Genomic DNA, 13,146 nt, shown 5'->3' with positions numbered 1-13,146 from the left:
CCGCCCCGCCGCGGGCGCCGCCGGGAAGTGCAGTCCGAGGAGCCTTCGCAGCCCCAGAGGTTGAGGAAATTTAAGCAGGGCCGAAAGGCGCCATGGGAAATGTAGTCCGAACACGTGGGAGAGGCTGGCGGCCGGCCTCCTCCGCAAGGGGCACTGGGAAATGTAGTCCTGAACGCGTGGGGAGTAAGGGAGGCATGTGGGGCTTACCACCAAACCGTTCGCGCTCAGTGTGGCAGCTCAGATCGCAGATCAGCCAACCTGGCCCTGAGTGCGGGGCCTAGGAGCTGACTGCCTCGGTTGAGACCACTGTGACCTTGAGCATGTTATCCGAGTTTGTGAACCTAATCCATAGGATTGTATTTAGTGAATAAACGTAAAAATCGTCTTAAAGCGGGAAAATAGCGCCACACATTTAGAAATCATCAATAATATCACATGGTGTTTGGCTAAAAACCCTGAGTAAGGATCAGCAAGATGTTGATCGATCCCTACCGAAGATAGGTACCCTGGTGCGAGGCTGGGATTCTCTATTTTAAAACTTGGAAATATTACTCAAATAGAACTCCATAATACACTTTTTAAAAATTTAAAAAAAGACAGTGGTGAGGTTTAGAAAAAGCCTCACGCAGAACTATTAGAATGTCATCATCTATATTCCATCTCTTAATTTTTTGAAGCTCCAAAGGGGATTCTAGTGCAATCAGAGTCAGGAACCACCATAACAACCAGTGCCTGGTATGGTACCTAAGCACTCTGGCCTTCTCTCCAGTTGAGATCTTAAGCTGGACCCAAGAAGGTAATGCGGATGAAATGGAAGTTATCTTTTCCTTCAAGATATTTCTGTGAAAGTGTTTCCTGCTTAACTGGACTTTCTCAGCCGGTAGCCAAACAGCTACCAAACATGCTTTTTCATCAAACCCTCACAGCCAAGGAGTAGGTATTAGTTATTTCCACTTTACAGCTCAATAAAAGCAGAGCTCTGAGAGTATAGTCACACACCTGGTTAGAGACACCTTGTCTCATTAACCCATTTCCCATTTAGAAAAAAAAAGGTACAGCTCGCAGCCAGCATTAATTTAATTTTACATAGACACGCTCTTTGAGGCTGAAGCAAATCTGACTGGTTTTCAATGGAAAAATATAAAAATTGTTCTTAGAGTTATTTCTAAACAAAATTTGTCTCTAATCCTAATGTAACAGAAATGTACACATAAATCAGATTCATCAAATGAATCTTTGGCTAACAACTGTTTGAGAATGATGTTAATATCATGAATAGAAATGCTGTTTTCTAATATTTGACATTTTCAGTGATTAAAAAATCACTACATTTTATAAATGGAAATACCACTACGAAGACAGAATGCTATCAAAAGAATGATGTCATTTGTTTCCAAAGACTATTGATATACTAGAGTGACGCAAAAAGAATAAAGCGAGATATTTTGTGGCAAACCTTGGGGGTAAGGTTAGAACTGTTATCCACGAGTTATCTCAGGCTAAACACTGCAGCCACAAGTGCCACCAGCAAGTATTCTTGGGCAAATGGGAAATGGGTTAAAGAAGATCCAACCATAGCAGACAGACAAGAGGATGGACCCAGGTTCTCCTACCCCAATTGAATGTCTGCTCTTCAGTAAGAGAGACGGAAAATCCTTTGTTTTCATATAATTCACAAGAGATTTCAGAATTTCCCCCCCAGAGATGTTCCTCCAAAGCATGTAAATTTTTTGAAGTGTTCATTTTCCTTGGACCAGTTCAAGCCTCAGTCACTCTAGCCTGGGTGTACCATGGAGAGTGGTCAATACTTCAGATGCAATTGGAAGCACCTGGAGGCCATTCTCATGATTCTCTATTACCAACACGCAATTTATTTTTGAGCACTCACAATCACACTGGCGATATTTTTACCTCTTTAATAGTGAAATCTCAGTTGCAGTTTTCTATTGTAAAATAGTGCTTTAGTGCAGATCAGTAAAAAATACATAAAGAAATCAAAAGGACTTTTGTATGAGAAGCCTCTTTATGGGGGTACCTCCCTTTATTGGTATAAGAACAAAAGTTCCAGATTAACCATGCCATTGTTTTATTTTCACAATGAATTTTTTTCTCAGGTTCCTTTGGAATTAAATAGATTTATTTATAAATATATCCTTCTACATTAAAACTACTTCCCAACCCACAAAGACCTCACTTACTGTCAACTATTTACTTATTTTATCCAGTATACAAAAATCTCACCTGTCAGCAGTTAAAAAACAAAGAACCTAAAGGTTCTCAAATGACTTTCCACCAAATCACCAAAATAAAATCACCAATATCCAAAACTTTTTAAACCAATAAAAATTTCTATTTTCCAAAAAAGTATTTACAGACTAAAATTCAAATTCTAGATTGCCATCGATATAATTATACAAGAGCATACAAAGCCCTAGGAAAGACAAAGTATTTCATTACAAAATATCTGTGATCAAGAAAATATTACTTGCCTTTAAATAAAGAATAGGAAAAGTAGCAGAAAAATAAATATGTTTAAAGATGTCCATTTTCATAAGTAACAAAAAAGTACACAAATAAGGAATGAAGCTAAAATATGGATGAGCTACAAAATGATTCTAGCAGTGTTTATACAAATTTGTTATAAAGCAAGGTCGTTCAGACTCTTCTCTCTTGGTATTTAGTTATAAAAATACAAAAAGAACCTGGCCAAAGGATTTCACTGAGCTGAATCCATGATACAAATAGCCAGTAGACAGAGGCTGTAGCTGTAAGCCTGGCCTATTGTTACCAGCAAAACCATTGCACCAAATAACCTAAAACCTGCCCTGCCCTCCCCAAGAAATTCTCAAAATGAGAACTGGTCAACTGATGATCATATTTAAAAAAAAAAAAAATCACTGTAATATTCTACTATAAACGAGTAGTTCCAGTTTTAACAGCACTCTTAGGAGCCTCAGGATGAAATACTCTGTGCTGTGTTTTATAAAAGTCCAACCCCGCTTTTAGCTCATGTGAATTACATTTACCTGGAACTCCAGTTTTCTTTTAAATCCATTTTTCCACTCACAAGTATCTGATCTCTGTCTGATTCTGTTTCCCTAAACCCTCTATCTCTTCCCTCCAAGCTTTTATTAGTCTCTGGCATCCCTGGACATCTCCATCAGTGCTAGCTCCAACTTCCAGCAGCTGGGACCAGCTCTGGCCATCTCCCCCACTTTTCCTTGCACCCCCGTGAAATCCCAACACACAAACACAGTTTTAGCAGAAGGCAAACAATATATTCAGAATAAATTCATTCTGAAGACTTTAAAGAGTGTCCTAGAGGATTTTCACTGAAAAGAAGATCAACAAAGTCCTATGATGATAGCTCTGACCAAAACCCGTGTTAAAAATGCAATGTGTTAAAATAGGCTCTTGCCGATCATAGATATTTCACAATAATTATGTCAAAAGCTGTAACACAAAAAAAGTATAAACAACCCCAGCCTTCAACATTTATCAACTCCATTGTAAAATATTGCACATGATAGTCTTCTCCTTCTGTCTGTACGGGAACGAAAAGAAACCACATCTGCTCAGACACTAGAGTGGGTGTAACTGCAAAGTGAGCTGCAGAAGCAGGTACTTGGCTCTGGTGCGATGCGACGCTCAAACAGCGTGAGCCCTGGCACTGCAGGGCACAACGGGGCGGGATGTCATCTCAATCACAAATCCTTGCCATCAGAGGGGACTGGCCTGGCAGGTATAACACAGGTGGGGAGCCCACACTACTTGAAGGACTTCGGAAATGCGTGTCAAAGGAGCCTGGTGTGGTCCCAACCTCGCCTTTTAAAAAGTCATCATCTTCATCTTCCACCACCTCCTGTCAAAAGAACAGATTATCAGTAAGATCACAAGTGGTGGTTTTAAAAGCTTCTAAGAATTCCTTTCCTCAGGAATGTGCTACTTCTGAAAAGGTGAATATATCACCATTTCAAAAGCATCCTGTGATGCACACTTCTTTATTAAAAACCACCCACACAACTGCTCATCACATATTGTCACTATTTGTTTGAAGTCTGATTTTTTAACAGATTTTAAGCTCAGTGAGGGCAGGTAACATAATATGTCATTCTTGCTCACTATTATAACCCCGTATCTAACACAATTTGAATGAAAGAATGAATGACCTCCTCAAATAAAGATAATGAGTTTTCCAATGATTACTTATGAAAAAAGAGGCACATTAAAGCTGATTTTTAATATGGAAATAATGTGCCAACAAAGAAATGAACAGTGATATTTATTATTATTGGATTCTAATTTTCTTCTTTGGCAATAACTGCCAGGCCTCCTCCTGAGGTGCACTGGAGGATACGCTGCAGATTTGCATCTTTACCACCTATCCGTGAAGATCTATAAAATTAATGTTAACCTCTACGAAATTACAACGTTACTTACAATGTCAACATAAGTAAATTTGAGATTGTTATCCGGTGGTAATGGTCAAGGAGTAAGATATAAATTTGTTGATCTGATTTTTAATTAACCTTCGCTTCCCAAAGTCAGCATGTGAAGTGTCTGGTTTAAACAATTCATCAAAAAACCCAGAAAACTTTTCATCAGAACATATCCTGAGCTTCGATTTTTTAAAGGCAAAAAGAATAAAATGTATTTTTTCAAGTGTAATATTGCTATTTACTATTTGCCTGTGATCTGTAACCACATAGGAGATTCTCAGAAAGTGTGTTGAGTCACAAATTTACCTTTTTAATGGGTTTCTTAAACTCCTGAAGCTCTTCTGCACTCATGTCTTCCCATATCTGATAAATGGGATCAATAAATTTCTTTGACCTGTCAACAAGGATCACATTTCAAGTTAAACACTACAGTGAAGATCACAATATATTTATCTCTTTTCTTACAAGACCTATTACACAAAAGGAAGTGAAAACTATGGCTCAAATAATAAGTGTCAAAAAATACTAAGTGTAAATACTGTAATTATGATTAATGTGGCTCCTTCTTTGTATAGATGAAGTATTACACTTACTGTTTCTCATCTCTTCATTTTTAAGTGTAACTGTTTCTCAACTTTGCAGAGACTGACAGTGAGTTACAATGTGTCCAAATGAAAACAACTGAATTGCTCTGGAACTTCCTCTTACATTCCCATAGTAATTTATTAAAAGAAGTCTAGGAAAAAGACTTATCTGGTTGCAGTCAACCAAGCCTTGGGGAAACAGATAATCTCAACTTGTTGTGCTATTAGTTAGAAAATAATTAAGCAAAAATCTTGCTTCCTTATACAAAGTCAAAGTTAAGTTCGGTTTGGTGATTTTTCAGAATTTTGCATCAAGATAAACCTTTTGGCTTTTGTTTATCCTGTGCAAAGGTATGGAATGTGGTCTTCAGAGGAAAGAAGTCACCTGGCAGAAAATTAAGAACCATGAAAAGACAGTATCCTCACTAGCCAGGCACCTTTATTCCCATTCCCTTATATGTTTAAACCAACAGATTTAAAGAAAAAAATAAAATAAAATAAAAATCCTTGGTGTCAATCTGGGTTCCTACTGGGGTAAAGATCGGCAAATGCTGGTGTGCCTATGATAGTCTGCAGCCTCTAACAGGCACTGTCTACTCTGGGCCTGTGAAATATGTATAAGGAGACTATGATACGAATAAACGGCTGGGAACGGCCGCTTATGGCAGAGAAATCCTAAATCCCAATTTGGGAAAAGCAAATACACCGCTGACAGGTTGTCTGTCTAAGAGTACCTACCTCTTCAGCACACATGGATCGAAGGGGAAGAAGGTATCAAGTGGGTTTGTGCAGGTTTGCACCGAGTCTCCTCCAGCTGTATTTCTAATAACTGGAAGCATCTGGCGATTATTCCTCTCAATAATAGTGTAGCAGAAGACTAGCTGGTACTTACTGTGAAACAAACAACCAACAAGATGGAGGCATCAGCATAAAGAAGTCACTCTGCATGGACATGCCCGGCCATGTGTGACAACTATCTTGTTATGCCAAACATAACAAGCACAAGAAAAAAGAACATAAAGCAAAAAGTAATGCTTTTAGGGTACGGTTCTCTGGGCCTATTTACAAGGCTGCTAAGGAGAAAGAAAATGTGGCTATCACTTTAAGAAAATGAAGTGGGCTTAGATTAATATGTATGACTCGCTAAAAATGTGTTCAAGGTAAAACTCTTTTAAGTTTGCATAAGTATACAGCTGAGCTTATTTTTACTATTTATAAAAGAATTAAAAGGTGAGTGAAAAAGGGATTCAAGATTTACTGAGAGACAGTAGCTGATGATGGAGAGACTTGACTGTTGAAGAAATTAGAACAGTACTGAAGAGGGACATGGGATGATTGAGCCATGATCTCAGAACATGATAAAGAAACAGGCTTAAGTGAGTGAAAACAGTTAACTACACTGGAGAACGCATGATAAAAACATGAGGACTACTATATTGTCAATTCCTCTGGTGGTAACTGCCATATGACTTGGCAACTTTAATCATTATCGGACAGCTTCTCTAAGATGAGGATTTAGCTCACTTCTGCCACTCTACTCCCCACTCTCATTCCCACAGTATTTATTCAGGTATATTTGCTCAAGTTCTCAGGTCACTCTTGTAATTTTAAAAACATATGTCTATTTCCATTCCAGTAGCCAAGGATCGGATTTGACTCCCTACTCCTGGTGGGAGGGTAAATTGGCAAAACCACGCTGGAGAACAGTTCGCAGTATCTGGTAAAGTTGACGAAGTGCATCTCCAACAACCCAGCAGCCGCACCTCTTGGTGACATTAGTGTGTGCCTGTGCGCCAGGACATACATAACATGCAACCATGTCCCTAAGCTGCTGTTCCAAATACTGAAATCCCAACAAGAGATTGTTTTAAAAAATTAATAGAACATTACACATCAGTTAAAATCAAAATACAGCTGTATGAGTCACTATGAATCTCAAAATCATTAAGCAAGCAAAAGCAGCAGCTATAGAACGATACATAAATTCCTTGACACAGACTTTTACTTCAATCTCTTGCTCTCACATTTCACTCTTAACCTCAAATCCCAATCGAGAACTTCTCTGACTGGTCTGCTCATGTGTCCTCAACTGTGTCCTCTACTCCCATCCCGAGAATATTCTGGGTGCAGCTGCCTCCGCTTTGCTTCATCCATCCTTACTCTTCCAGCTGCTTCCTGTCTTCCCGCAATGCACTGGAACCTTTCACCTGCAATACTTGTTGGTTTTATTCTTTTTAATTCTTTATCATTTTTGAGATCTCAGGAGATGGAGAATACCTTGAACTAGGTACCTAGCAAAGGAAAAATAAGGTTGCTGAATGAGAGCACCAAGCTGTCTAAGGGGGTTGAGGGTTGAAAGAATTACTTTTATTAGAGTAGAACACTCTTATCTGTTGAAGATTTTCAGCTCTGATCCTCTTTTGAATATTCTGATCAAATGCCCAAGGTCTCCAATTCACTTTCCACGTGTAGCAGAATAATTCTGTGACTGCTTATGAAGGAGTAAGGCTGCCTGCGTTCAAATTCTGGCTCTGCCCCCAGTCAAGCTATGACTGCACAGAAGTCATTTAATCTCTCTGTGCCTCCAGCTTCCTATTTATAAACAGGGGTTAATAACACAGTCATAGGATTATGTGAAATTTCAGTGGGTTCTATGTAGAGTACTTAGAACTGTGCCAGGCACACAGTAAAACTATGCATTAGCTGTAGCTTCAAGGCCTGAGACAATACAGTTCCTCAGTAAACCAATCTCTTATTGTTGATTTCTCATGTTCAGTCTATTTTTATTACTATTACAGGAGTCACTCTAATGACACCTTTGATTTGTTCCTCTTAGCTTAGTTAAATGCCTTACTTATTTCTAAGTGTCTACACTTCTGCTGAATTATCCTCTCTGGATAAAAATTAATGCCAATTTCCAATGCCACCAAACCAATATAAAAACAAGATCCACACTGCAGTGTTTCCAGTAAGTACTGGGTTATTAATTTTTAAATGTTTGTTATAAACTCATTTTACTAAATAATTTCACAGTAACTTAATGGAATTTTGTAATACCGATACTAACATAAATTTACTTTTAAGTAACTTCCACCAATAAGGTACAAGTAACTCACCTGGTAATTGCGGCAAAAAAGTTAACTACCGACGGCAGGCAAATCTTCAGAGGATTCAGCTGACTCATCACTATACGTTCAAAATTTAGACTTTGAAGGTACCTCAAACCTTTGATTAAAAATCGAAAGATTTTTAAGAAGGTACAAAGATAACAGTCTTCAAGCGGCACAGATTATTTCACATTATAAAAATGATTTTTAAAATGTTACTTGCAGAAATGCTTTAAATAAGGGTCCCTGTAGGCAGTCAGACAACATGGAGCCTGTAAGAACATCACGAGGCTGAACCACACCGCTTGAGGACTAAACCAACTTTTCTAAAGAAGATAGTGTCTTTTATTTTTATATTTTTATATATATATATTCTTACTAATCCCCCCCTTACTTCCTCCCCTGACCTACGGATGTTGCTGTCTCCCATTAAGAACTGGATCTCTGAAGGCAGGGCATCTCCTCCCACATGCTCACAGCACGCACCCAGGCAGGGCCTGGCGCACCCGAGGCCTGGCGCGCCCGAGGCCTGGTGCGCCCAGGGTTTGAGCCGTGACTCTGCTGGACCCAGGACCTTCTGCATGTAAAGCAGACGTGCTAACCACTACTCTATGGAACCACCCCAGTGTCTTCTTTTAAAGACCCAAGAAGTAAACACACATTCTTAGTGGCCTACAAGTTTGTATGACAATTTGAAAATCAGGTATATGAATCTTAGCATACACTGAATTTAGAGAGGAAAAAAAGACCATGTGATTTGATTTCAGCTAACAGTCATGAACATTAAGAAGTTGAGCTGAAAAAGTGAGTCTCCATTCCCTAGAGGCAATGCCAATACAGTGTGTAAATTTCTTGTTCCTGTATTCCATGCACTGTGCGTGTCTATGTATGTACGGATGTATGTATGTATATATATATATATATATATATGTCAACCCGACAAGCAACCAAAAAAAACCAGCAAGACTTGCAAGTCTTAAATTAGTACTAAGATTTAACATGTTTTTAAATGTGATTAGTTGTTTGCATTTCATATTTTTTTACAAGGATACTACGGATATAGAATGAAAAATTCCACTGTCTTGAAACTAATAAATAGAATCCTCTCCTATTTACTAAAAGAAAGACACCATACTTATTTTAAGAGGCAAGCGAACCAATCTGTGCTTAAGTATGTTTTGTTAAGAGATTCTTTGATGTATATTTTGATAAAAATGGGATGTCATGACTTATAAGAAATATATCCTCTTTAACCAGACTCTTACCATTTACATATATAAAGAAAAGCAGAGATTTTACTTACCTTGTGATAAAACCCTCTCCTACTAGTAGATCATAAAACTATTTTTAACCCCTATCTTACTTACATGACGTAAGTAAATATATATAATGCAACACATACAAGTTTCAGTTTAGAGCTGTGGTTCTCAACTTTGGTAACTGTAGCCCCGAGAGGACATCTGGCAGTGTCTGGAGACAGTTTTAGTTGTTACAACTGGGGGAGGAGGGGGGAGGTGTTTGCAAGTGCCCTCTAGTAGGTAGAGGGTGAGAGCTGCTGCTCACCACTTTATAATGCAAAGGTGACCCCCACGACAAAGGATTACCCAGTCCAAATGTCAGTGGAGAGATTGAGAAACTCTGGTTTAGAGGAAACAGCCTATTAAGCCATTTGAATTATTCATGACAGTAAACAAAACAATTTAACTGACTTAACTGAACACTGTTCTTGGGGACCACAACTAAAATATACTAACCCAATAAACAATCTTTATCTACAGATTCGAATCTTCACATAAAGGCGCATAATCGTTATGACCACAGCTTTACAGCCATCCTCACTCTCACCCTTTTCAATTTCTAATCCTGTCAATAAATTATTTCTCTGTGCTCTGGTCTCCTGGGTTAAGTGAGAATGACACCCGCCCTCCATGGGCCGTCACGAGGACAGGGCGGGGACACAGCTCTGAGCATGGCGCTGGCACAGCGCAAGTGCCTGGCCTCACCTCTGAAGAAGAGCATCTGCACATCTTACAATCACTCTAGACACCACCCTCTAAAGCCGGGGTTCGCAACCTCAAATTCATCAGCTGTTGAGAGGAGGCTTAAGGTGTTTTTAGGGACCTATAAGCTGTTTGAAATTATAACAGTTTGAGTTAATGTGTGGTTTTCTGACTTTATAGTTTTCATTAAATTCTCAAGAGTAACGAATCTCCATTCTAAAGGGTGACTGGTCAGTATACAAGGAAAACTCAGTTCACACCCACCAAACCCAAATCACTGACCTTCCTTCAGGTTTCCACTTAAAAGCTGCTTGTGTCTAAAAACAAAAGTGTAGAACACAGCTTGGCAGGCTGAGTAAAACGGTCCATGGAGAGCAACATCACAAAACAACTTCGTTCCGGAATCCTGGTTATTAAGGTATATGTGTAGCCAGTTAACCAAAAGATCTAGGCATGATTTTACAGTACTAGAGAAAAGAAAAATTCAAGTCAGCTCCAGCGGTTCATAAAAAAACTACAGTGACATAAAAACACACAACTGCCTCTCATTATAAGGAAAGTCAGTCCACAGGTTTCTTTATGCATTACCCATGGGCACAGAGAGGAAGCAAAGGAAGGAGGAGGATTGGGTGGATGGGAAAGGCAGCCTTCCAATTACAAAGTAGAGCACACGAACAGGCCCTAGGAACAACGGGAAGGCCCTAAGAATGCCTGCAGTCTTGAGGGATAGAGAACAGGTTCCTCTTATCAACTCACATGGCCTCCCGGCCCTCTCAGGGGGATATGGCCAAAGGTAGGGAACATTTACCAACAGCGTACAAGGGAAAGACAGTCAGGTTGACTTCATTCTCTACATCCTAATGAAGTCCCATGTCTACAATTTAGGACAGAACAGCCAGACAGCTTTTCATTGTTGGCGAAGGGTTAACAGCCTCCCTGCCCAAAGGTATCTTCATGGATCACTGGAAGAAACAGGCCCAGGCTGACCTCCTACACAGATCTATGACCTTTAAAAGGATTTTTCTTCAGCTTTAAGATACAATTGATTCAGGATGCGAATAAAAAAAGACAAATACAATCAAAACAGTACAAAACACTGCACACTATCTATGGACACAACTGGACCTTCATGTTAAAGTGCAACCATAACCATACAGGACAGATGACAAAAGCTTTGCGCATGAAGTGTTCTATCTAAAAAAGGAGACTTTTTTTCTGAAATTGCCTCTTGGAAATATAAACATCTTGCAGAGAGAAGGGAAACAGATTTTTTCATTCAAAGACTGACCAAAAAAATAAGGCAGATATTTCTCTGACTTAAGACAATGCTATAATCTTTTTAAAGAATGATATGAAAAAGCACTTGGAAAATCAGGTTACTTACATAAGAGGAATAAATTTAGCTCTTGCCAAAAGGCTTCCAATATAATTTCCAGCAGCTTGCCTGATGATGGCAGGATTATTTGGATCCTGTAATTTTTTCCAGAGATGTTCCAGAAATGCTTCTGCAAAGCCCTGTAACAAGAGGTGTTGGTCTGATCTTATTTAATGCATAAGCTACTCTAGCTAAACGAACCCTAAGATTTTAACTCACCAATGTGGGAAAATGTCTCTGTTATATTGTTAAATAATGAATACAGTTATCATCATTCTTATTTTTAAATACCTTGAGATAATAGATGTACCTCCAACTTCTCCCACATAGCTCTTTTAAAAAGCTATTAACACATACTTTGGTGCAGACTGAGTTTAACCTTCTTATCCCTAATACTCCCTTGACTGTTCCAGGAAACTACAAAATAGTTGCAAAGGAGAAGAAAGTCTTTGGTATTTTTTTTTTTTAAATAGAAAGCAAAACCTAAAGTTTTAAAATTCTGGATTAAAAAGTTGATTTGGGCTAGCTAGGCTCAACTGAGAGAGAATAAAAGAAATAAACAGTTAAATATCCTAAATGAGATTTTAATAAAGAAAGGCTTGAATTAAAGGGCAGGGTACCACCTAGTGGACCAAATGCAGGATGACAATTTCATAGCACTCAACTGATCTGGCAGGAAGCTGCAGTGCCCTCTGCTCTTTCCACCAATTTTTAAGGGAAAATCATGGCCGAGAATAAAATAAAATGATGTTAAGAACATACTCACCAATTTAAAGCTACAGAGATAAAACATGAAAAACTGTACATGGCAGGAGGCATGGGTGGGCAACAGGAGTTTGTCAAAGATAGTTATGAGATCTCGATATAAATCCTTTGTTTTGTTGATATCAATCTTACCTACAGAGAAAATATGGCATTTCAGTTTTATAAATACATTATTTTCAAGCCACCAGTTTCATTTACTAAATTTTAAAAAGAAAACAATACAATAAGAAATACATCCTCATCCATTAAGCTACAATTAAAACAAAATGCCATTTTTATTTTGCAGATTCCCTTTTTAATAATCCTGTTATAGCTCTCTTTGCTGAAAACCCATACTATCTTATCTCTTCACCTACCAAATTCCACAGGGCTGAGCCTTCCTTAGCACAGCCCATCCTCCTCTAAAATGTACTTCCAATAAATCTTACTTTTTCTAAAAAATAAAAAAATAAAAAATAAATAAAAATCTAGCATTGGTAAGGAAGCACAAACACATAGCTATAATCCCATAAATGTAAACCCATCTATAAGGATAATTTTACAATTCATAAGGCAGAAGTCCTTTGATCCAGTAAGTCTACTGCTAGGCATTTATCAAAGCAAAAAATTGAAAATATATATACAAGGATATTCATTACACTCTTATTTATAATGGCAAAAAAGGGAGGGGAGGAATAAAAGAGACCAGTTAAATCCACATGCTCAACAAAAACTATTTTAGAACAACGAACAGTATGAGAAAATGTTCAGCTGGTGAAAAGGGCGGATTATGAAACACTAAACATAGTGTGACCTCCAAATCCACTGAAAATCACACTAATACACATGCTAACAGAAAAGGAAAAAACATCAAAATGCTAATAACAATTCTGTGAC

General features: G+C 38.3%; 1 protein-coding gene across 1 annotated transcript in view; it reads right to left on the bottom strand.

The window, feature by feature from the left end:
• Positions 1–1,901: 1,901 nt before the first annotated feature.
• Positions 1,902–13,146, bottom strand: part of RRN3 (RRN3 homolog, RNA polymerase I transcription factor) — a 26,747-nt gene continuing 15,502 nt past the window's right edge. Inside the window, exons 12-18 of the mRNA XM_006910899.3 lie at positions 12,272–12,402; positions 11,515–11,645; positions 10,413–10,597; positions 8,140–8,248; positions 5,762–5,914; positions 4,746–4,833; positions 1,902–3,862 (exon numbers count right to left, since the gene is read on the bottom strand). Coding sequence (XP_006910961.1) covers positions 3,701–3,862; positions 4,746–4,833; positions 5,762–5,914; positions 8,140–8,248; positions 10,413–10,597; positions 11,515–11,645; positions 12,272–12,402 — 959 coding nt within the window. The 3' untranslated portion in view covers positions 1,902–3,700. The remainder of the gene's footprint in view (positions 3,863–4,745; positions 4,834–5,761; positions 5,915–8,139; positions 8,249–10,412; positions 10,598–11,514; positions 11,646–12,271; positions 12,403–13,146) is intronic.

The sequence above is a fragment of the Pteropus alecto genome, unplaced genomic scaffold, assembly GCF_000325575.1.
Source record: "Pteropus alecto unplaced genomic scaffold, ASM32557v1 scaffold34, whole genome shotgun sequence".
NCBI lineage: Eukaryota > Metazoa > Chordata > Mammalia > Chiroptera > Pteropodidae > Pteropus > Pteropus alecto.
This window is presented reverse-complemented; position numbering and strand designations above follow the sequence as displayed.